Here is a 23,888-nt window from a genome sequence, read left to right as displayed (position 1 = left end):
GCTGTGGTGGGTATGTGGGCCTGCGGGCCGCTCCAAGCAACAGCCTGGTGGACCAAACTCTCACAAGTCAAGCCTGGCCTCGGGCCGGGCTTGGGGAGTAGAAGAACTCCCAGAACCCCATCAACCAGGTATTGACTAAGGAATAACTTTGAGTACATTTGTCCGTGTGTAATATAGGCTCCAGTGATATACGTTACTGGTGATAAGTTGTGAAGGGTTGTGATCCCTTATTTCTTTACATTACGCACATACCTGCTGAGTTTATCTTTTATATTGTTGTAAAAGATATTAATTATTGTGTTCATAATAATTAAATAACAGCCGAGCAGAAGAACAATAAAGTAGCTTAGTTTTGAGTGTTTCTCTCCACGCTGAGGAACACAGTATAAAGCGAGTAAGACTCAGTAAGAGTGTGTCACGGTATAGGAGAGCAGGTCACCAACACCCTCCTCCTGGCTACCTTCTGGAGGTTATCTGGAGGGATTACGGGGCTTAGCGTCCCCGCGGCCCGGTCCTCAACTAGGCCTCCTTTATGTTACACACACCAGGAAGCAGCCCGTAGCAGCTGTTTTAACTCCCAGGTACCTATTTACTGCTAGGTAACAGGGGCACCAGGGTGAAAAAACTCTGCCCACTTGTCTCCTCCTCCACCGGGGATCGAACTCGAAACCTCAGGACTACGAAACCGAAGCGCTGTCCACCCAGCTGTCAGGCGTCCAAGTACACTTGTGAATTAATTACACTGAGAGAATTAACTTGCATAATCTTCCCCGCCTGCAACAAGTCACTAAATGTTCAACTCACACATTACACAGGGAATTGGAGCCAGCAAGTCATACATCAGTTACTGTATTTCTCGCCATCAAGGACTATATTTTTTTTCCTGAAATAAGTTTCAAAAGATTACCATGCCTCCTGGAGGCCAAAGGTGACATTTTCCATAGACCTATCTTAGCCCTAAAGGAAGATTATCTATGTAAGACAGTAATGTGAACTCCTGTGTATGACCTCTGGATATCCTGTATAAATTATACTTGGTTAAAATTTTAAAAAGTAATACAATTCAAAATGTTAAAAAAAATATTTTATAATTTTCTGGGTAGCCCCCCTCTGGCAGGGGGGGCCAGGGCAATTGCCCCCTTGTAAATCCGGCCGTGCATACCAGATTTGTATATATAATATAAATATATTATACGAAGGTAAGTGGAGGGCATGTGTAAGGTATGTGAGGCCAGCCTGGTGTGTGGCCAGCCTGGTGTGTGGCCAGCCTGGTGTGTGGCCATGCAGGCCCCATGCTCAAGCTCGGCCCGATCTGCTCTTCACTCACCACTCAACCAAAAAATCCAACCTCCTCACCTAACCACAAACCAGCTCGTCCACCAAACAAAGACCCAAAAGTGATTCCATGCACCCGCCACACCCGCTGTTTATGAATGAAAAACGGTTTACACACGACACACAACTGATTTCGTTCGAACACTTCCGGAACAAGTGCTTCACTGACGACTTTTGTTCGAACCACAACGCTGTAAATGCTTCACCCACGTACTACAAATAAATAATCGCCAACAGAACCTAAACACCTAACCTATCCTATGCCTATATATGCACAATATGTTAATATATTATAATATTAATTTATATTTGAGGAAATTTCCGTTTTGAATGAACAGCATGTTAAAATTTAAGAATGCGTCTGTGAGGTCGGCCGCTGGGTGTAATAAACTTGAGTCGAGGACGGGTTGCTACAAAGGTACGAACCCAAGCAACCCACTGAACCTATCGAGTCCGGTACATAGAAAACGTAAATATTTGCGAGCCGTTACTTGTAGCAGGTTGCATTTGTCACGTTTATAACCATAGCTTTAAAAATCCACATCAGACTCAAGGGGTGAGTAAAATAGCTTTTACTTAACACTTCCTCAATTATACTTATTGTTTTCCCTCAACCCTTCACCCTGCCTTTCCTCTCCTTGCTTCTCACATTCTTTAGTTTTTCCCGTTCCTTCTCTGCCTTCCCCTAACTTGTCTGCCTCCCCCTCCCCCCTGCGACTCCACACCCCCTCAGGGCCGTTGGCTCTCCCGCGGCCCTCCGGCGTGTCGGCTGCCAGCCCCCGCAGTCCATTCAATATTCGTTGCCACTCCATCCATGGGAGCAGTGTTGGACAGTTGTGTAGGGGGACGACGGGTGAGAGTCAGCTCACTCACTCTCATTCCTGCTGCTCTCGCCCCCCCCCCCAAGCCCTCTCACCACCCCCCCCCCCTCCCTACTCCTTGTTGGTGGGTTGAGTAGTGGTTGAGGCTACTCCATCCCCGTCAGGAGGTAATCTAGTGACCAAGTCGGTGGCGTGAGTGCAGTTCCCACTCTCCAGGCTGTGGTTCCTGGTGACTGGTCGCGCCTGTCCTAGTGCCCGTCTCCACCCATCGTGACCACTCCATAAGGACCTACGAAATGAACAAGAATATTATCGGGAAAGGTTACATGTGAAGTGTTACTTAGTGTTGATACCAGTGTACAGGTTTACACGTGCTTAGCCAGCAGTGGTGCAGGAAACGACCGTAACACAGTGAGTTCCCCCTAACACTGCGGCGTGTGGGGCCGGTGTTGTGGTGGCGGCCATGCTCCAGGATGGAACACCGGTGGCCAGGTGTGTTGTGGCGGGTGTCATGTGCCGTGATGTTGTCTCGTGTGGCCACCAAAGGCAGGCCACTGCTGACTCACGTCTCGTGTGGCCACCAGCGTCAAACCAGTCAACACCAAGTTCCAGATACTTAGGTATGGTACAAGTGAAGACAACCTAAACACAGGGTACAGAACACAATCAGATTTATAGAAGAAAGACAACATGTTGAAGATCTGGGAATTATGACGTCTGACGACCTGACATTTAGTGAACATAACCGAGCAAATATAGTGGCGGCCAGGAAAATGATAGGAAGATTATCAGATGTTATAGGATGAGAGTATTAGAGCGTTATCTTAAAATTATTATGAGAACACTCAAATCCAGAGATTCTAACCAGGCTCTTGTGAATATGTGGGCCTGCGGGCCGCTGCAAGCAACAGCCTGTTGGACAAGTTATCACAAGTCGAGCCTGGCCTCAGGCCGGGCTCGGGGAGTAGAACAACTCTGGGAACCCTCTTCAAGTAAACTCCAGGTATGTCTAGTTCAATCGTTCTAAGACAACTTTATCACATGTTTAAGTTATCTGGCTAGCCCGTCTAACTAAGGTTTCCCATCGTCAAGAAAACGGTCCATTTAAAGTCCTCTCCTAATCTACCAGAGGACCTAAAACAGAAAACGGGACAGTACGTCACTTTTGCGAGCAGCTTCCATTTTCTAGTACGACAATTTTTTGCCCTTGTGTGACGCATACGAGCGAAATGCGACGTTCTCTGTAGGAGGACAGGTTGATCTGACGGCACCAGTAAATATGTCTGGATGGAGCTGAAAATTTCCAAGAATTGTGTTTATTACAAGTCTTACAAGTGCCGGGAGTGAGACATTTGGCGAGCAGATATTATTTTTTGTTGAACATTGCTGTAAGGTTGGGTGAGTCTAGTGTGGCGGTTAACTAGGGGTGAGGGACAGTGTTGGAGAGTCAGGTGTATAGTGATGTAAGAGGCGGCGGCAGTAGTGAACACTGTCATGTGGTGACGGTGTGTCACTGTTGCTGCTTCACTGCCTGTATTACACTGGTACCATGGTCCGGGAGCCGGTCGGCCGAGCAGACAGTACTGGACTTGTGATCCTGTGGTCCCAGTTTCGATCCCGGGCGCCAGCGAGAAACAATGGGCAGAGTTTCTTTCGCCCTATGCCCCTGTTACCTAGCAGTAAAATAGGTACCTGGGAGTTAGTCAGCTTTCACGGGCTGCTTCCTGGGGGTGGAGGCGTGCTCGAGGACCGGGCCGCGGGGACACTAAAGCCCCGAAATCATCTCAAGATAACCTCAAGATGGTTGACGTGTCCTGCGCCACCCTCCCCCCCCCCCCCCCCCCCACACACAAACATGTCTAGAACAGGTGCTCGGCCACACACGGTTTCTGCTTTGATGTTTTCGTTTCTTTTTTTTTTCATAGCGCGGTAATTGGAACTTATCATCATTAAACATATTATTTTCTGTGGCCCACTGAAAGAAGTAATTAACATCGGAATAGAGGACACAGCAAACCTCCAATTCGACGTTAATAAAGTCTTTCAATGTACCACAGAAAACAACATGATGTTTAATGAGGATAAGTTCCATTTACTGTGCTATGGAAAAAAACATCAAAGCAGAAACCACATGTAAAACACAGTCAAACCACACTGTTGAAAGAGAGAGCAATGTAAAAGATTTAGGAGTAATCATCTTGGAAGACAATACTTTTATAGAACACAACAAAGTTGCTGTTAGAACTGCAAGACAAATAACAGGTTGGACAACAAGAACCTTTCAAACAAGACTTGCCATGCCATTGAAGATACTTTTTAAGACACAAGTACTCTCTACAGAGGAATATTGCTGCACACTAACAGCCCCATTAAAAGCTGGAGAAATTCCTGACCAGGGGCCAGATTCACGAAGCAGTTGCGCAAGCACTGTCGAACCTGTACATCTTTTCCCAATCTTTGGCGGCTTTGTTTACGATAATTAAACAGTTCTTGAGCTCCAAAGCACCAGAAGGCTGTTTATAATAATAACAACAGTTGATTGGGAAGTTTTCATGCTTGAAAACTGTTTAATAAATGTAACAAAAGCCATCAAAGATTTGAGGAAAGATGTACACGTTCGTAAGTACTTGCGTAACTGCTTCATGAATCTGGCCCCTGAAGTGTTCAGAGAGCTTTTACCACTAGATTCCACCCAGTACAACATCTAAATGATTTGAACCGCCTAAAAATTTTAAATTCGTATTACCTAGAACACATGCGGGAGACCATAATAATTTACATTTATGAAATATTTGAAGGACTGGTTCTAAATGAGAACACATAAATAACACCACATGAGACCAGAAGGCATGGCAGGATGTGCAGAATAGTCCGACTGAGAAGCATCGGTACACTAGGCACGCTGAGAGAGAACTCTTATCAACATCAAAAGTCTGAGATTTTAAAACACTCCCTCTACACATAAGGGGCATAAATAGCCGAACCCGGCAGTGTTCAAAAGAGAACTTGACAAGCACCTTCAAAGGATACCTGATCAACTAGGTTGTGACTTGCACGTCAGACTTCGAACAGCAGCATCGAACAGCCTAGTTGATCAGACCACCAACCAGGAGGTCTCGTCAGAGTCCGGGGCGCGGAGATGTTCATCTTCGGAATCATCAACAGGTAGGTAGGTAGTCTTTATCACCCTGCGCGCGCGCACACACACACGTCGCTAGAAGACAGAAGAGTTAGAGGGGGGGATATGATCACCACGTACAAGATTCTCAAAGGAATTGACAGGGTAGATAAAGACGGGCTATTTAACGCAAGGGGCACACGCACTAGGGGACACAGGTGGAAACTGAGTGCCCAAATGAGCCACAGAGATATTAAAAAGAATTTTTTTAGTGTCAGAGTAGTTGACAAATGGAATGCATTAGGCAGTGATGTGGTGGAGGCTGACTCCATTCACAGTTTCAAGTATAGATATGCTAGAGCCCAATAGGCTCAGGAACCTGTACACCAGTTGATTGACAGTTGAGAGGCAGGACCAAAGAGCCAGAGCTCAACCCCGCAAGCACAAATAGGTGAGTACACACATACACACACACACACACCATTAACATAATCGAGAGAGCAGCTTCTGTTGCCAGCAGGAATGGATCTGGACTACTAATCATGGGAGACTTCAACCACAGGAAAATAGACTGGGAGAACAGAGATCTGCATGGAGGCCCAGAAACATGGAGAGCTAAGCTGCTGGACGTGACAACAACACACTTTCTAAGCCAGCACATCAAGGAACCAACAAGAATGAGAGGTGAAGATGAACCAGCCATGCTCGATCTGATATTTACCCTAAATGAGTGGGATATAAGGGAAGTTAAGATGGAAGCACCCTTGGGAATGAGTGACCACAGTGTATTAAACTTTGAGTACCTGGTAGAGTTAGGAATTATCTCCCCCCCCCAAAAAAAAAAAAAATAAAGAAATAGGAAACAAAAGGCTGGCATACCGAAAGGGGAACTATGAGACGTTTCCTAACGGAAATACCTTGGGACACAGACCTCAGAGATAAGTCTGTACAAGATATGATGGACTATGTCACCCAAAAGTGTCAGGAGGCAGTTCATCCCGTCCCAAAGGGAAAAATCCGTGAAGCAAAAGAAGAATCCATGGTATAATAGGGCATGTATGGAAGCAAAGAAACTGAACAAAAGGGCGTGGAGGAACTTCTGGAATAACAGAACACCAGAAAGCAGAGAGAGATACCAGAGAACCAGGAATGAGTATATCAGGGCGAGAAGAGAAGCAGATAAAAGTTATGAAAATGATATAGCAAGCAAAGCCAAAACCGAACCAAAGCTACTCCACAGTCACATCAGAAGGAAAACAACAGTGAAAGAACAGGTATTGAAACTTAGAACAGGGAAGGACAGGTATACAGAGAATGACAAAGAGGTATGTGAAGAACTCAACAAGAGGTTCCAGGAGGTCTTCACAATAGAACAAGGTGAGGTCACTGTGCTAGGAGAAAGGGAAGTAAACCAGGCGGCCTTGAAAGAGTTCAAAATTACGAGAGAGGAGGTCAAGAGACACCTGCTGGATCTGGATGTTAGAAAAGCTGTTGGTCCAGATGGGATCTCACCATTGGTACTGAAAGAGTGTGCAGAGGCACTTTGCTTGCCACTCTCCATAGTGTATAGGTCACTGGAGATGGGAGACCTACCAGAAATATGGAAGACGGTGAATGTGGTCCCAATATACAAAAAGGGGGGACAGGCAAGAGGCACTGAACTACAGGCCAGTGTCCTTGACTTGTATACCATGCAAGGTGATGGAGAAGATCGTGAGAAAAACCTAGGAACACATCTGGAGAGAAGGGACTTCGTGACAAATCGCCAACATGGATTCAGGGAGGGTAAATCTTGCTTGACTGGCTTAATAGAATTCTACGACCAGGTGACAAAGATTAAGCAAGAAAGAGAAGGCTGGGTGGACTGCATTTTCTTGGGTTGTCGGAAAGCCTTTGACACAGTACCACATAAGAGGCTGGTACATAAGCTGGAGAGACAGGCTGGTACATAAGCTGGAGAGACAGGCAGATATAGCTGGTAAGGTGCTCCAGAGGATAAGGGAGTACCTAAGAAATAGGAAGCAGAGAGTTACGGTGAGGGGTGAAACCTCAGATTGGCGTGAAGTCACCAGTGGAGTCCCACAGGGCTCTGTACTCGGTCCTATCTTGTTTCTGATATATGTAAATGATCTCCTGGAGGGTATAGATTCATTTCTCTCAATGTTTGCTGACAATGCCAAAATTATGAGAAGGATTAAGACAGAGAAGGACTGCTTAAGGCTTCAAGAAGACCTGGATAAGCTGAAGGAATGGTCGAACAAATGGTTGTTAGAGTTTAACCCAAGCAAATGTAATGTAATGAAGATAGGCGTAGGGAGCAGGAGGCCAGATACTAGGTATCATCTGGGAGATGAAATTCTTCATGAGTCAGAGAAAAAAAACTTGAGGGTTGACATAACGCCAGACCTGTCTCCTGCAGCACATATCAAGAGGATAACATCAGCAGCCTTATGTTGGCCAGGCTGGCCAACATAAGAACGGCATTCGGAAACGTGTGTAAGGAATCATTCAGAACTTTGTATACCACATATGTCAGGTCAATCATGGAGTATACAGCCCCAGCATGGAGTCCATATCTAGTTAGGTACCTGGGAGTTAGTCAGCTGTCACGGGCTGCTTCCTGGGGTGTGTGTGGTGGTGGGGGGGAAGTAGTTAGTAAATAATTGATTGAGAGTTGAGAGGCGGGCCGAAAGAGCAAAGCTCAACCCCCGCAAACACAACTAGGTGAATACACACACACACACACACACACACACACACACACACACACACACACACACACACACACACACACACACACACACACACACACACACGCTCTTTCTTTATGTCTCTCTCTCTCTCTCTCTCTCTCTCTCTCTCTCTCTCTCTCTCTCTCTCTCTCTCTCTCTCTCTCTCTCTCTCTCTCTCTCTCTCTCTCTCTCTCTCAAACTAAGACTAGTGTTCATAAGGGTTGTCAACTGACGTACCTAGTGAAACTGTAAGCAAGAGCTGTTATCTTACCTCGGCTCTTCTGAAGCCTGCTCCTAGAGACTCATATATTTCCTGATAATGAAATACAAGTCTTTGAAATGAAATCAATTCCTCTCACTCACTATCACTATGAACCAAACAAATATGTAAACTTAGCAGCCTGGTTAACCACAGCAGCATCCAGGAGAGCTGGCCAGAGACTGGACACGTTGATCCCCGGAATCCTCACAAGCAACCCGTCCTCGACTCAAGTCCATTCCATCCTGCGGTCGACCCCACAGACGCATTCATAAATTTGAACATGCTGTTCATTTAAAATAGGAATTTTCTCAAAGATAAATGAATATTATAATATATTAGCATATTGGACATATATAGGTTAGGTTAGGTGTTTAGGTTCTGTTGGCGATTATTTGTATTTGTAGTACGTGGGTGAAGCATTTACAGTGTCCCGTCCCAGGCCGGGTCGGGTCTCTTTATTTTCTCTATTAAACTTAGTCTCAGGGAATTTGGTGAGTGAACTTGTAAGTGTGATTTCAACTTAAGTGTTGTGTGATTCTCATGTGCAGTCAACCGTAGGTGTTCTCAATATCTTGAGAATATATGATAACACCAGATAATGTTGTTGTGTAGACACGTTCTGTTCCTTGTCTTATTGTTAACTAACCTGAATGGATGGTGGCAGCAACCTTCTGTCTGTCTACTATACTTCTACTCATACTTTCTACTCTTCTACTTTCCTGCGTAATCTCACTCTCTTCCTCTCATTTTAAACTTTCCCCTACCTCACTACTGCCTTCTACTTCACACCTCCCTCACCCCCTGCCCACCTCCCTCACCCCCCTGCCCACCTCCCTCACCCCCTGCCCACCTCCCTCACCCCCTGCCCACCTCCCTCACCCCCTGCCCACCTCCCTCACCCTCTGCCCACCTCCCTCACCCCCTGCCCACCTCCCTCACCCCCCTGCCCACCTCTCTCACCCCCCTGCCCACCTCCCTCACCCCCCTGCTCACCTCCCTCACCCCTTGCCCACCTCCCTCACCCCTTGCCCACCTCCCTCACCCCCTGCCCACCTCCCTCACCCCCCTGCCCACCTCCCTCACCCCCTGCCCACCTCCCTCACCCCCTGCCCACCTCCCTCACCCCCTGCCCACCTCCCTCACCCCCTGGCCACCTCCCTCACCCCCCTGCTCACCTCCCTCACCCCCTGCCCACCTCCCTCACCCCCTGCCCACCTCCCTCACCCCCCTGCCCACCTCCCTCACTCCCCTGCCCACCTCCCTCACCCCCCTGCCCACCTCCCTCACCCCCTGCCCACCTCCCTCACCCTCTGCCCACCTCCCTCACCCCCTGCCCACCTCCCTCACCCCCCTGCTCACCTCCCTCACCCCTTGCCCACCTCCCTCACCCCTTGCCCACCTCCCTCACCCCCTGCCCACCTCCCTCACCCCCATGCCCACCTCCCTCACCCCCTGCCCACCTCCCTCACCCCTTGCCCACCTCCCTCACCCCCTGCCCACCTCCCTCACCCCCTGCCCACCTCCCTCACCCCCTGCCCACCTCCCTCACCCCCTGCCCACCTCCCTCACCCCCTGGCCACCTCCCTCACCCCCCTGCTCACCTCCCTCACCCCCTGCCCACCTCCCTCACCCCCTGCCCACCTCCCTCACCCCCCTGCCCACCTCCCTCACTCCCCTGCCCACCTCCCTCACCCCCCTGCCCACCTCCCTCACCCCCTGCCCACCTCCCTCACCCTCTGCCCACCTCCCTCACCCCCTGCCCACCTCCCTCACCCCCCTGCTCACCTCCCTCACCCCTTGCCCACCTCCCTCACCCCTTGCCCACCTCCCTCACCCCCTGCCCACCTCCCTCACCCCCATGCCCACCTCCCTCACCCCCTGCCCACCTCCCTCACCCCTTGCCCACCTCCCTCACCCCCTGCCCACCTCCCTCACCCCCTGCCCACCTCCCTCACCCCCCTGCTCACCTCCCTCACCCCCTGCCCACCTCCCTCACCCCTGCCCACCTCCCTCACCCCCTGCCCACCTCCCCCACCCCCTGCCCACCTCCCCCACCCCTTGCTCACCTCCCTCACCCCCTGCCCACCTCCCTCACCCCCTGCCCACCTCCCTCACCCCCTGCCCACCTCCCTCACCCCCTGCCCACCTCCCTCACCCCCTGCCCACCTCCCCCACCCCCTGCCCACCTCCCTCACCCCTTGCTCACCTCCCTCACCCCCTGCCCACCTCCCTCACCCCCTGCCCACCTCCCTCACCCCCTGCCCACCTCCCTCACCCCCTGCCCACCTCCCTCACCCCCTGCCCACCTCCCTCACCCCCTGCCCACCTCCCTCACCCCCTGCCCACCTCCCTCACTCCCTGCCCACCTCCCTCACCCCCTGCCCACCTCCCTCACCCCCTGTCCACCTCCCTCACTCCCTGCCCACCTCCCTCACCCCCTGCCCACCTCCCTCACCCCCTGCCCACCTCCCTCACTCCCTGCCCACCTCCCTCACCCCCTGCCCACCTCCCTCACCCCCTGCCCACCTCCCTCACCCCCTGCCCACCTCCCCCACCCCCTGCCCACCTCCCTCACCCATTGCTCACCTCCCTCACCCCCTGCCCACCTCCCTCACCCCGTGCCCACCTCCCTCACCCCCTGCCCACCTCCCTCACCCCCTGCCCACCTCCCCCACCCCCTGCCCACCTCCCTCACCCCCTGCCCACCTCCCTCACCCCCTGCCCACCTCCCCCACCCCCTGGCCACCTCCCTCACCCCCTGCCCACCTCCCCCACCCCCTGCCCACCTCCCTCACCCCCTGCCCACCTCCCCCACCCCCTGGCCACCTCCCTCACCCCCTGCCCACCTCCCTCACCCCCTGCCCACCTCCCCCACCCCCTGGCCACCTCCCTCACCCCCTGCCCACCTCCCCCACCCCCTGCCCACCTCCCTCACCCATTGCTCACCTCCCTCACCCCCTGCCCACCTCCCTCACCCCGTGCCCACCTCCCTCACCCCCTGCCCACCTCCCTCACCCCCTGCCCACCTCCCCCACCCCCTGCCCACCTCCCCCACCCCCTGCCCACCTCCCCCACCCCCTGCCCACCTCCCCCACCCCCTGCCCACCTCCCTCACCCCTGCCCACCTCCCCCACCCCCTGCCCACCTCCCTCACCCCCTGCCCACCTCCTTCACCCCCTGCCCACCTCCCTCACCCCCTGCCCACCACATTGTCTTCTTCCCTATAATGTCAGATACGTTACATAGTAACGATGTTACTATGTAACCATCATACAAATATGGACGTTATGGACCAATACAAAGTAGACTTTCATATTACTGAATTTGGTCAAACCCAAAGTTTTCCAGTCATGTTACTAATGCAACCTGACCCAACCTTGCTGTCCTTGGCCTAATACACGCTGGGTGAGGCGTGTATTAGTGTAGTATATCACATATAGTACATATAGGTGTGCTATACTAGGCCTAGCAGTATTTAAGTTTGGGTTTTATATTATATATATATATATATATATATATATATATATATATATATATATATATATATATATATATATATATATATATTGTAGCACCAAATTCTACTTTGTGTCTATAGCATCGATATGTATACGACCATCCACATAGTTACTGTCCTACCAGGAGGCTGGGTTGCATTTACTTCCTTGCCTAACAACAAAGACTTTTCAATTAAATTCATTAACTAATTTGCTAAATTCGCCCATATTGTCCTCTCCTGACAGCCAGTTTATCAGCTGATTCAATTCCCCCCATTCTCTTCTAGATGATATCACATTGCATATTTTATTTCCAGGAGGACATGGACGCTCTTTCCCACTGTAGTAAGGTACTGAATGTCAAATATCTCTTCTTCTTTCCTGTTGAATATTAAGTTGAGAAGTCCTAGACAATCCCCCTTCCCTCATGCTTGTGACCTGCTTAATGTGCTGATACATGTCTCCTGGATGACGTTTACCAGTCTGCCTGTCCCACTGTCTTGCTTCATAGGCCTCCCAGTCCATGACGGTCTGCTGCTTCTTAGTTAAAGTCTCCAAGTACCAACAATTATGATTTATCCTTATTTGCTCTTACTATAATCTTTCTTATACCATTATGAGGTCCTCCCATTTATCAGCCAGCTCCTCCTCCTCCTCCTCCTGTGTCCGTGTGTTGCTTGCTGGTGGACTGTAAGCATCTATTTTGTCCTAATGTTTGTGTCACCTCTCCGAGTAGAGTAGTAACCCTTAGGGAATATGACCTCATTTAAACTATTTTATTCTGGTCTCATCTGTGTTAGTGCGACAATGCCTGCCACCTTAAGCTGAATTATAATGTTTACTCTAGTATATGTGTATCTCCATATGTGTTAGTACAGTATATACAGTGTTCAGAAACACGTGTCCTCTGCCCTTGTCACTTACTCACCTCCTCTAATCTTTTTGTTGGTTTGTTTTTATGTACCATTTCACAGGCTTCCCGTTCCCTGTCACCTTGTAACAAAAACAAAATAAAAAGTATTTTTTAATTCCCATTCCTAGACGTTTCACTTCAAGGTTTAGTTTTAGTTTTTCTCTGTATTTTGTTGGGAGGTTTTGTCTTAATGACCATCAAAGTTCCCCCCCCCCCCGGTCCTCATTCTGCCATTTCCTGGCATTCCTATACACTTCTGTAGGTTGTTTCACTCCATTAAATATTCCCCTTAAGGGGCCATTAATTCTCATATTTGGATATCCTGTTGAGATCACAGATATTTGCCTGTCTTGTGAGACCTTCTTCTAGACATACTATTTTCTCAATAATTTTTTCCTCTGCTACATTGTCTATCCCAGATGGTATTACATTGTCCAAGTCCTCACAAAGTTGTATGGACTTTTGTCTACAATGTTTTGTATTTACTGTTGGTAACTAGTTCTTTCCTAATTGCTTCTCTGTTGTCTGTTTCTTGTTGCTCATTTCTGTTTTTGAATTCCAAACATATTTCATTGATCATTTCTTTCTCTGATACACTTTATGCAAATGTTCTTTTATTTCCGCTTTGCACTTTTCCAATCCTCTATTAACCTCCTCTATTTGAGCTGTCGATGAAGTTTGTCTTAGCATATTCTTCATACCTGCTTGATGGGGTTCTGGGAGTTCGTCTACTCCCCTAGCCCGGCCCGAGGCCAGGCTCGACTTGTGAGAGTTTGGTCCACCAGGCTGTTGCTTGGAGCGGCCCGCAGGCCCACATACCCACCACAGCCCGGTTGGTCCAGCACTCCTTGGAGAAAACTATCTAGTTTTATGTTGAAGATGTCCACGGTTGTTCCGGCAGTATTTCTTATGCTCGCTGGGAGGACGTTGAATAACCGCGGACCTCTGATGTTTATACAGTGTTCTCTGATTGTGCCTATGGCACCCAAATGTCTAACTCCCTGTTGTGGCTAGACTGTAGGGCTACTCTGAGTTGTTCTCCATACTAGCATTTTTTATCTGTTAATTTCGTCAAATTCATCAGTCTTTCCATGAATTTTTCAAATTTTTTCAAATTTCAAATTTTCCATGAATCTTTTTCTTCCACCAGTTCCTTGATTTGTACCTCTTGTTTCTTTCCCTTATTTACCAGTCATGCTGGTAATTTCCTTACCATGCTGGAAAATACATCCTTTTAAGTTACAGAATTCGTCTTCTTGTTCCATATTTAAGAACTTTTCCTCCATAATTAAAGTCCTCAATCATCACTCTCCACCCAAGAAAACCACCTCTCATTATTTGTTGTGCAGAGATATATTCATCTGTTGTTGTGTGTGTAATATGAGTTTTATCTCAAATTGTCTATATCCAATTTGTTAATACTTGTCGTGCATTTATTTAATTCATATCTCACACTCTGCCACTCTGGAGATTTTAACTACAGTTTAACCTCAGAAAATAACATGATGTTAACAGTGATAAATTCCAGGTACTCAGGTACGTTAAAAATAAGAACCTTAAACAAAATACAGGGTACAAAACACAATCAAATATAAGCAGGAAAACAGCATGTAAAGGATTTGCGAATAATGATGTCCGACGACCTAACGTTTAGGGAGCATAACCAAGCAAATATTGCGTCAGCCAGAAAAATGATCGGATGGATTACGAGAACTTTCAAATCCAGGGATCCCATCACAATGGTTGTACTCTTCAAGTCACTTGTATTGTCCCGTCTTGAGTACTGCTCAGTACTCACTTCCCCCTTCAGAGCGGAAGAGATTGTTGAAATAGAGGGAAATACATAGACACGATAAAGCACCTAAATTATTGGGACCGTCTCAAAGCTCTCCAAATGTACTCACTAGAAAGACGACGGGAGAGATATCAAATAATATACACCTGGAAAATACTGGAGGGCCAAGTACCAAATCTACACAGTAAAATAACAACGTACTGGAGTGAACGATATGGAAGAAAATGCAGAACAGAACCTGTGAAGAGCAGAGGTGCCATAGGCACAATCAGAGAGCACTGTATAAACATCAGAGGTCCGCGGTTGTTCAACGTCCTCCCAGCGAGCATAAGAAATATTGCCGGAACAACCGTGGACATTTTCAAGAGGAAACTAGATAGTTTATGGCATGACACGTTTTTACCCCCCTCTTCACCCCCCTCTTCCCCCCCCCCTCTTCCCCCCCCTCTTCCCCCCCCTTCACCCCCCCCCTCTTCACCCCCTCTTTACCCCCCCCCCCTCTTCACCCCCGCTCTTCACCCCCCTCTTCACCCCCCTCTTCACCCCCCCCTTTTCACCCCCCTCTTCACCCCCCCTCTTCACCCCCCCTCTTCACCCCCCTCTTCACCCCCCTCTTCACCCCCCCTCTTCCCCCCCCTTCACCCCCCCCCTCTTCACCCCCCCTCTTCACCCCCCCTCTTCACCCCCTCTTCACCCCCCCCCTCTTCACCCCCCCCCTCTTCACCCCCGCTCTTCACCCCCCCCTCTTCACCCCCCCTCTCTTCACCCCCCTCTTCACCCCCCCTTTTCACCCCCCTCTTCACCCCCCCTCTTCACCCCCCTCTTCACCCCCCTCTTCACCCCCCTCTTCACCCCCTCCTCACCCCCCCGCCCTCCCCCCCCATCTCCCAACACACCCATATTACCAATATCGTATGTTGATTTACTCATATTTAATTTAAATTTACCTGAGGGCCACTATCTCTCAAGTGGCCTCGACGAGGACAGGAAGCCGGCGGATGGTCAAAGCTCACCCCATTTGTCTTGATGATTTTATCTATTTGAATCTTAAATTGCAGTAATATTTTGGCATTCTCGGCTTCGGCGGGTAGGGGGTTCCATAGGTTTATAACCCTGTGGGTGGAAAAGCATCTCCTGTTTTCTGTTCAACACTGTAACTTGTTGAGCTTGAAACCGTTGCGCCTTGTTTGTCACATCTGACCTTTTGAAGAAGTGGTCTGGATCAATATCCTCCAAATTGTTCAGCATTTTAAAAAATACGACGAGATCAGCCGTGTCATGTCTGGTCTGCAGTGTTGCTAGCCCTGTGGCCCTCAACCTTCCTGGTATGAGAGTCGACCTAGTTCACGGAGGATTTCTGTCTCCTGGTGCTGGACTTTCGCCAAAACAGATATGTCTTTCTGAAGATGAGGTCTCCATGCTTGGATACATTGACCCAAGTGGAGGTGCAGGAGAGCTTTATACACTTGGGTAACTGCCCTCTGAAATCAATGTTACGTCTGACTATTGCTTGGATTTAATTGGCTTTGTTTTACTGCAGCTCCCACTTGTTATCAAACTTTGAGCGAGTTGTGGAGTCTGTCTCCAAGGTCCTTTTCTTCATCAATCTCCTGCAAGGTAATGTTGTTGCTCTGGTGGTTGTGATGTGCACTGTTATGCCCCGCATGCAATGTCACCTATTTTCCATATCAAAAGCCTTCTGACCGCTTTTATAGTTCATGTAGATGTCTTTGTAAGGCCTCTGTATCTTTGTCACTTCCTACTTGACACAAATCTTAGTGTCATCTGCAAATTTGATGCTGTGGTTTGTAATATTCTCATCTATATCACTGATGTTTGTGACAAAAAGGGTTGACCCCAAAATGCACCCTTGCGGTACCCCACTCACCACATTTCTCCAGAATCATTTCCGTTTAAGACGACCCTTTACTCTTTGTTTTAAACATTGTTTTATTCATTTTAGTACTCTGCCATTTATTCCATGCGCTTGTACTTTCTTTGCCAGTCTTTGACGTGGTGCTTCTCATTCCTTGATAATCTCTTTGACAGTCTTTGACATGGTGCTTCTCATTCCTTGATGGTCTCCCGGAGGGTACTCTAGGATGTCATCATCCAGGACCTGCACAAGGGTTTCTCTTATTGTAATCCATCTTAAAATATTGTGATCACGCAAAGGGGAAGAGCTTTTGCCCGACCTGTATTTGATCGATCGTGCCCTCTTCTGATGATCAGAAGACATTAAAGACTTCTCTAATGACTTGTGATTAAAGCTCCCCGTTATTAAAAGGTTGAGTTTCAGCTGCTGCATTGATCACATTGTGCAGGTCAACAGCGTCCTCTGCTGTTGCTGTGGCTTCCCTGTAGCTTCTCCCGCTGTTAATGTGCCTCCACTTTGAGCCAGTAAGTTGCACCATGCACATTCTCAGGATCCCATGGTGTTTAATTCCTCATGGGTGGTTGCATTCAAGTCCCCTTTTACATAGAGCATTGCCCCGCCTGCTCTTGTTGTTCTGTCTTTTCTACAAGGAGGATGATATCCTGGGATGATATCCTGGGATGATATCCTGGGATGATATCCTGGGATGATATCCCCCCTTCCATAAGGTCCTCTCGTCCCCAAGTATCGCTGATGCCAGTGATGTCGGGAGTCTTAGCCTCAATGTATACAAAGAGTGCATCAAATGTATCCAGTGTTATGTATATAAATACCGCATGTCATGTATGAGTAGTCACAGTGACTGTGGCTTCAATGTATTCAGCAAACTCTTGAAAAGCGGATATGAGGACGTGACTTGTCATGTGGCGCGATAATGTGAGTGACACACTGCGTCTCTTGACAGCTGACATGCCCTAGACGTCCAACCTCGGCCCCGCACTCACGCACGCACGCACGCACGCACGCACGCACGTGTAGATCCAACAGATGCCTCTTAACCTCATCACTGGTAGTTTCAAACCCTTCCAAGGCTGCCTGGTTTTAAGTGTGTCAGGGCTAACACCTGTATCTAGGCCCCATCTCCAAAAGATATTCAAGGCCCGTGATGGTGATTGTTTTGTCATTTTTAAGCAACATAGAGTTTCAAGAGTCCAGGGGCCAGATTCACGAAAGCACTTACGCAAGCACTTACGAACCTGTACATCTTTTCTCAATCTTTGGGGGCTTTGTTTCCAATTATTAAACAGTTAATGAGCTCCGAAGCACCAGGAGGCTGTTTATAACAATAACAACAGTTGATTGGGAAGTTTTCATGCTTGTAAACCGTTTAATAAATGTAACCAAAGCCGTCAAAGATTGAGGAAAGATGTACACGTTCGTAAGTGCTTGCGTAAGTGCTTTCGTGAATCTGGCCCCAGGCCTGGCGCAGAGTGCATGGTCATGCCGTCTATGGCTACTTCAAAGTCCAGTGGGATTAGGACATCAACGTCGAACCATCTGGTACATGGTTCGATGTTGGTGTTACATTAATAAAGAATTCGTTTGGATCACTGATCTTCAATGTGTTCACGGGTTGACTGAAAACACAATCATACTGAAGCCTCAGTATTTCACTCATTTCTTTGTTGCCATGTGTGAAAGTTCCTTCACCCTTGCGCAGGAGCCCGGTGTTAGATGTAGGTTTTGCTGTAAACTTTGCGTATTAGAACACGTATTTTGGATTCCTCTCTCTTTTTTTTTCACTTAGGGTCTTTTGCTCTTTCTGCCTCGCCTGGAGTTAGCTTGACCGTTTCTGAACACAGCCTTCCTTGTTGTTGTAGGCGATGAGTCACAATAACGTGGCTGAAGTATGATGACCAGACCACACACTAGAAGGAGAAGGGACGACGACGTTTTGGTCCGTCCTGGACCATTCTCGAAGTCGATTGTGGAGAATCAGTTGTTGGTTGATTCAATTGTGGACAATCAAGAGTTGGAGAATCATTCTCAATCGACTTGAGAATGGTCCAGGACGGACCGAAACGTCGTCGTCGCTTCACCTTCTAGTGTGTGGTCTGGTCATCTTCCTTGTCGTTCTTGGGATAAAGCCTTTGAGATGTTCTGCGATTGGTTTTCTTCGCCTAAAGAGGGAATGTTTGTCGTGTCTTCCAGTTTGCATAATTTTCTCATTTTTCTTAGTGGTATGTGACCTGGACATATTTTAGTACGACTCTGCCTGTTATCTCAGAGCACAGGTTTAAGTTTGCATTGTCTAGCTGTGCTTCCCATATATTGTCTTGGTTTATTTCTTCCCAGTTAACTAGTTTGTTATTAAAGTTGAATTTGATGAATTCTTCTTCCCTTGGATATGAGAGTGGCTGTGCACGTCTATTGTTGATGCTCGTCCCAACTTCGACTGGGCTGTGATCTAAATACCATGCATTTGTTATCATTATGTCCCTAATAACCTCATCGTTGTTTGTAAAAATATAATCCAGCATGTTTTCTTTTCTAGTTGGTTCTACTATTTGCAGTTTTAAGGCAAATCTGTCACACATCTGCAAGACGTCATTTGTGACTGTTCAAAGACACGCGCAGCTGCACTGAGCTGCTATAAAGAAATGATATAGTGAATGTGCTGATAATCAAGAGAGATCCTAAATGTGGTTATTATCCTGTATAAGTCACCAGAAGCAAATCCTTAGCAGTTTATAGACCAACTGTCTTTGTGATTTGTGGATTTGTGCGCCCCTTGAGGGACTTGAAGTAGAGGGGGGTAGAAATAGCCTAAACTACTCTATCCCTTTGAGGTGTATTTTATGGTCTCAATAAACGTACTGAATTTGAACCATGACTTGACATAAGTAAGGTGAGAAAAACAGCTACAAAATGCAAACCTAAATCAGTTCCTCGAAAAAATAAGCACCATAGCACTCGGAATATGTTCAAGCCACATACCACTAAGATGAAAAGAGAAGATGCCAATTGGAATAGGAACGGTGTTCACCCTATAGGCGAAGAAAACAAATCACAGAACAAACGCCTCGCGCCTATCTTAACAACGACTATGAAGACTATGTAGGAAGATAATTCAGCTAAAGCTGCAAGAATCACATAAAATTCTGTGCAAAATCTAGAACAAAAACTACATCTAGCATTGGGCCCTTGCACACGAGAGATGGATTTTTGTACAGATGGCGACAAAGAAATGAGTAGAATACTGAGGCTTCAGTACGATTCAGTTTCAGTAAACCCCTGAACACACTGAAGATCGTTAATCCAAAGTAATTCTTTATGAATGTAGAAACAAATAAGAATCAAAATAATGTATCGGTGTCGCCCTAACCCCAATGGTCATTGAAGCAACCATTGACAGTATGTACATGCACTCGGCACCAGGTCCTGATTCCTGGAATTCCATATTCATCATCGATTGTAAAAAGCCACTATGACAATCCCTCAACATTATTTGGAGAAAGAACCCAGATACTGGTGTTATTCCTGACATCCTTAAAACAGCGGAGATAGCGCCACTACACAAAGGAGGTAATACAGCAGAGGAAAAACATTATAGCCCGATAACACATCGCACCAAAACCTTTGAAAGAGTGCTAAGAAGTAAGGTCTCAAAATGCATGGACTCAGTGTACATAACCCCGGGCATCACGGGTTCCGAACAGGGTGCTCCTGCCTCTCACACTTCCTAGACCACTATGACATGGCCTTGGGAGCCATGGAACACTCCAAACACTTGTGTAACATACTCAGGTTTTGCGAAAGCCTTTGACAAATGTGACTATGCGGTTTATTGTACAAAATGTACACAGAAGGAATTACTGGCAAAGCAAGGAGATAAATTTATAATTTCCTAATGAATATAACCCAGAGTGTTGTCATCAAAATAAAATTTGGATAATCCACTGTGAAAAGCTCAGTCCTCCAGGGTACTGTGCTTGCTCAGGTACTTTATCTCATCCTCGTATCAGTAAACAGGACACGACACACCTCCAAACTGATGTACATCAGGTCTTCCATAGAATAATATGTTTAATGAAGATAAGTTCCTGCTCCTGCTCTATGAAAAAAACACGAAAATATCAAAATTGCAATTACGTATAAAATGCAGCAAGTCACACTCTAAAACGAAAAAGCAATATAAAAGATTTCGAAGAAATCATGTCGGAAGATCTTACTTTTAAATAACACCATAAAGAACCTGTCACAACTGCAAGAAAAATGACAGGTTGATTAAAGGAGAACCTTTCAAACAAGAGATGCCAGACCAATCATCATATTTTTTAAGACACTAGTACTTTCTACGGTGAAATATTGTTGCACACCAACAGTCCCATCAAAAGCTGGACAAATTGCTGACCTGTAGAACATGCAGTGATCATAAACTTACCAGAGTCGACTCACTAATACACCCAAACTATTGAGATCGCTTACAGTTTTAAATATGTATTCCCTAAAGCACAGGTAGGAGAGATACATATTAATTTATACTTTGAAAATATTAGATGGATAGGTTCTAAATCTGCACATGGAAATAACTGCTCTGGAGACCAGGAGACATGGCAGGAAGTGCAAAATAGCCCCGTTGAAAAGCAGCAGAGATTGCAATAGGTGTACTGAGAGAGAGAGAAAATTCAATATGGCGTTTCAACACGCTTCCTCTAATGGGCATAACTAGCCGACCTCTCGGGGTCATTGAAAGAGAACTCGATAAACACCTCCAAAGGATACCTGATCAACCGGCCTGTTTGTGAGGGGCGCGGGATGTGTGTAATGGCACAGATGTGTTTGAGGGTGCAGATGTGTGTGTGTGAGGGATGGGGAAGGGAGAAATGCCCAAGATTGGACTACAATTCGTCATACACACCCCTCAACTACACACAAACTATCACACTCCCCAATACAATTACCAAAACTGGATGAACTATTGCCAGAAGAGCACACCCTGGGTCAGGGTAGAGAAGGGACTACTAAAAACTCACCAGAAGTGACACACAATATGGAAAATGATTCATATTTGCAAACATACAAGGCCTAAAGTCAAAATCAAGAACTAAAGTTAATAAATGGTCTCCTATTAGAGTCAAACTCAGTATTTGGGGCTTTCACGGAAACTCATACGAAATACATGGATAGTGAAATCTGGATTCATAATTTTAATTTATATAGATGTGATAGAGAAACTAGGTCATATGGAGGAGTAGGTCTGTATATTAGAGGACCTGGTATGCACAGAACTACTAAACTCAACCAATGAGGTGATAGAGGTACTTGGAATTAAGGTAGGAAAACTGAACCTAATTATTATTCAATTTATAAACCATCAGATACAACGGTTGAGGAATTCACAGAGCAGATGCACAAAATAGAGAACATCCTTGATAACCTAGCAAACCCAGCTCCAGATATTATCTTCCTTGGAGACTTCAATCTACCAAGTCTAAGATGGAGAAAATGGCAAACACAAATAATCATAGCAGGGAACCACCCGGGAAATAACCAACCACAGGTCAGAGAACTTTTGAGAGTCTGTGACAAATTCTCGCTCAATCAACAAATTTCAGAACTAACTAGGAACGAAAACACAATAGACTTGTAATTCGCAAACAATGATGAACTAATCAGAGACATTACAGTCTCAGATACTATATACTCAGACCATAAGCTCATTGAAGTGCGAACTAGCATAAATAACGGTAGTAGGTCCAAGAGACCCAACAAGCGAGAAGGGGGTATTCAATCAATTCAATTTCAACAGTAAGAGGATCGACAATATATATAGACCTTGCAACCATTCAATGGGAGACGGTCTTAAGCGACAAAACTCCCACACAGGGAATAGCTCAACTGACAGCTGAAGCTTACAAGGTCTGCCTGAAGCACGTACCTGTGAGGAGGGTCAGACAGAGGACCACTCTAGAAAGAGAACGCAGACGACTGTACAGGAGAAGAAAAATAACAGAAATGCACGACTATCACAAGAAAGGAAAATAAACCTAAACAGTGAGTCGATGAAATAGAGCAAACTTTGAAGCTATCATACGAGTCTGAGGAAATGGAATTAGAACAGAAAGCTATACAAGAGATAAAGACAAATGCAAAATATTTGTTCACATATGCAAAATCAAAATAAAAAAAACTCTGCCAGTATTGGACCGTTAGTTACAACCGAAGGTACGTACACAGAGGACAACTAAGAAATTAATGAAATTCTAAGAAGCCAGTATGAGGCTATGTATGAGGCACACCAATAAACAACATGAAAGCTGAAGATCCAGATAGCTCCTATATGAATAATATCCAAGCTACAGATAATATAACGGATATTAACATGAACTCGGAAGACTTTGAAAGAGAAATTGACAACATGTCCATGCACTCAGCCTCTGGTCCTGACTCGTGGAATTCAATATTCATAAAGAAATGTAAAGTACCAGTAGCGAGAGCACTCAGCGTAATATGGAGAAAGAGCCTGGATACAGGGGAGATACCAGCACCACTTAAATCTGCAGATGTAGCTCCTCTGCACAAGGGGGGTAGTAAAGCTTTGGCAAAAAATTATAGACCAGTTGCACTAACATCACACATAATAAAAGTGTTTGAAAGAGTGATTAGGAATCAAATGTCTACTTTTATGGAAAATAATGAACTACACAACCCAGGACAACATGGATTTAGAGCGGGAAAATCCTGTCTGTCACAGTTACTCAACCACTATGACAAAATCACAGAAGGCTTAGAAGAAAAGCAAAATGCAGATGTTGCATAAACAGACTTTGTAAAGGCATTAGACAAAAATGACCATGGAGTGATAGCACACAAAATGAGGTCAATGGGAATAACTGGTAAAGCAGGACGCTGGATACTCAATTTCCTGTCGAACGGAACACAAAGAGTAACAGTCAGTCGAATAAAATCGAATCCAAGCGCACTTAAAAGCTCTGTACCTAAGGGTACAGTCCTTGCATCACTGCTGTTCCTTATTCTCATATCTGATATAGACAAATTCAAGTCACAGCTTCGTGTCATCCTTTGTAGATGACACAAAAAATCAGCATAAAAATTACCTCTGCTGAAGACACTGACAAATTACAAGCAGATATTAATAAAGTTTTCGATTGGGCAGCAGAAAATAACATGATGTTTAACAGTGATAACTTCCAGGTGCTCAAGTACGGTAAAAATGAGGACCTTAAACATAATACAGGGTACAAAACACAATCAAATCTGTCCATAGTAGGAAAACACCATGTAAAGGATTTAAGAATAATGATGTCCGACGACGTTTAGGGAGCATAACCAAGCAAATATTGCGTCTGCCAGAAAAATGATAGGATGGATTACGAGAACTTTCAAATCCAGGGATCCCATCACAATGGTTGTACTCTTCAAATCACTTCTGCTGTCCCGTCTTGAGTACTGCTCAGTACTCACCTTCCCCCTTCAGAGCAGGAGAGATTGCTGAAATAGAGGGAATACAGAGAA

The 23,888-nt window shown here is 46.5% G+C and overlaps 1 protein-coding gene across 8 annotated transcripts in view; it reads left to right on the top strand.

The window, feature by feature from the left end:
- Nucleotides 1-23,888, top strand: part of LOC123757839 (tyrosine-protein phosphatase non-receptor type 11) — a 301,801-nt gene that overhangs the window by 132,448 nt on the left and 145,465 nt on the right. Inside the window, exon 2 of one of the 8 annotated variants that reach the window (XM_045741746.2) lies at nt 12,083-12,115. The exons of the other annotated variants lie outside the window; for them this stretch is intronic. Within the exon in view, the coding sequence (XP_045597702.1) occupies nt 12,083-12,115 (33 nt within the window). The remainder of the gene's footprint in view (nt 1-12,082; nt 12,116-23,888) is intronic. 8 annotated transcript variants of the gene reach the window in all.

This window comes from Procambarus clarkii, chromosome 22 (genome assembly GCF_040958095.1).
Source record: "Procambarus clarkii isolate CNS0578487 chromosome 22, FALCON_Pclarkii_2.0, whole genome shotgun sequence".
In the NCBI taxonomy this organism is placed as follows: domain Eukaryota; kingdom Metazoa; phylum Arthropoda; class Malacostraca; order Decapoda; family Cambaridae; genus Procambarus; species Procambarus clarkii.
Note: the sequence above shows the minus strand (reverse complement) of the source record. Positions and strands in the feature narration are given on the sequence as shown.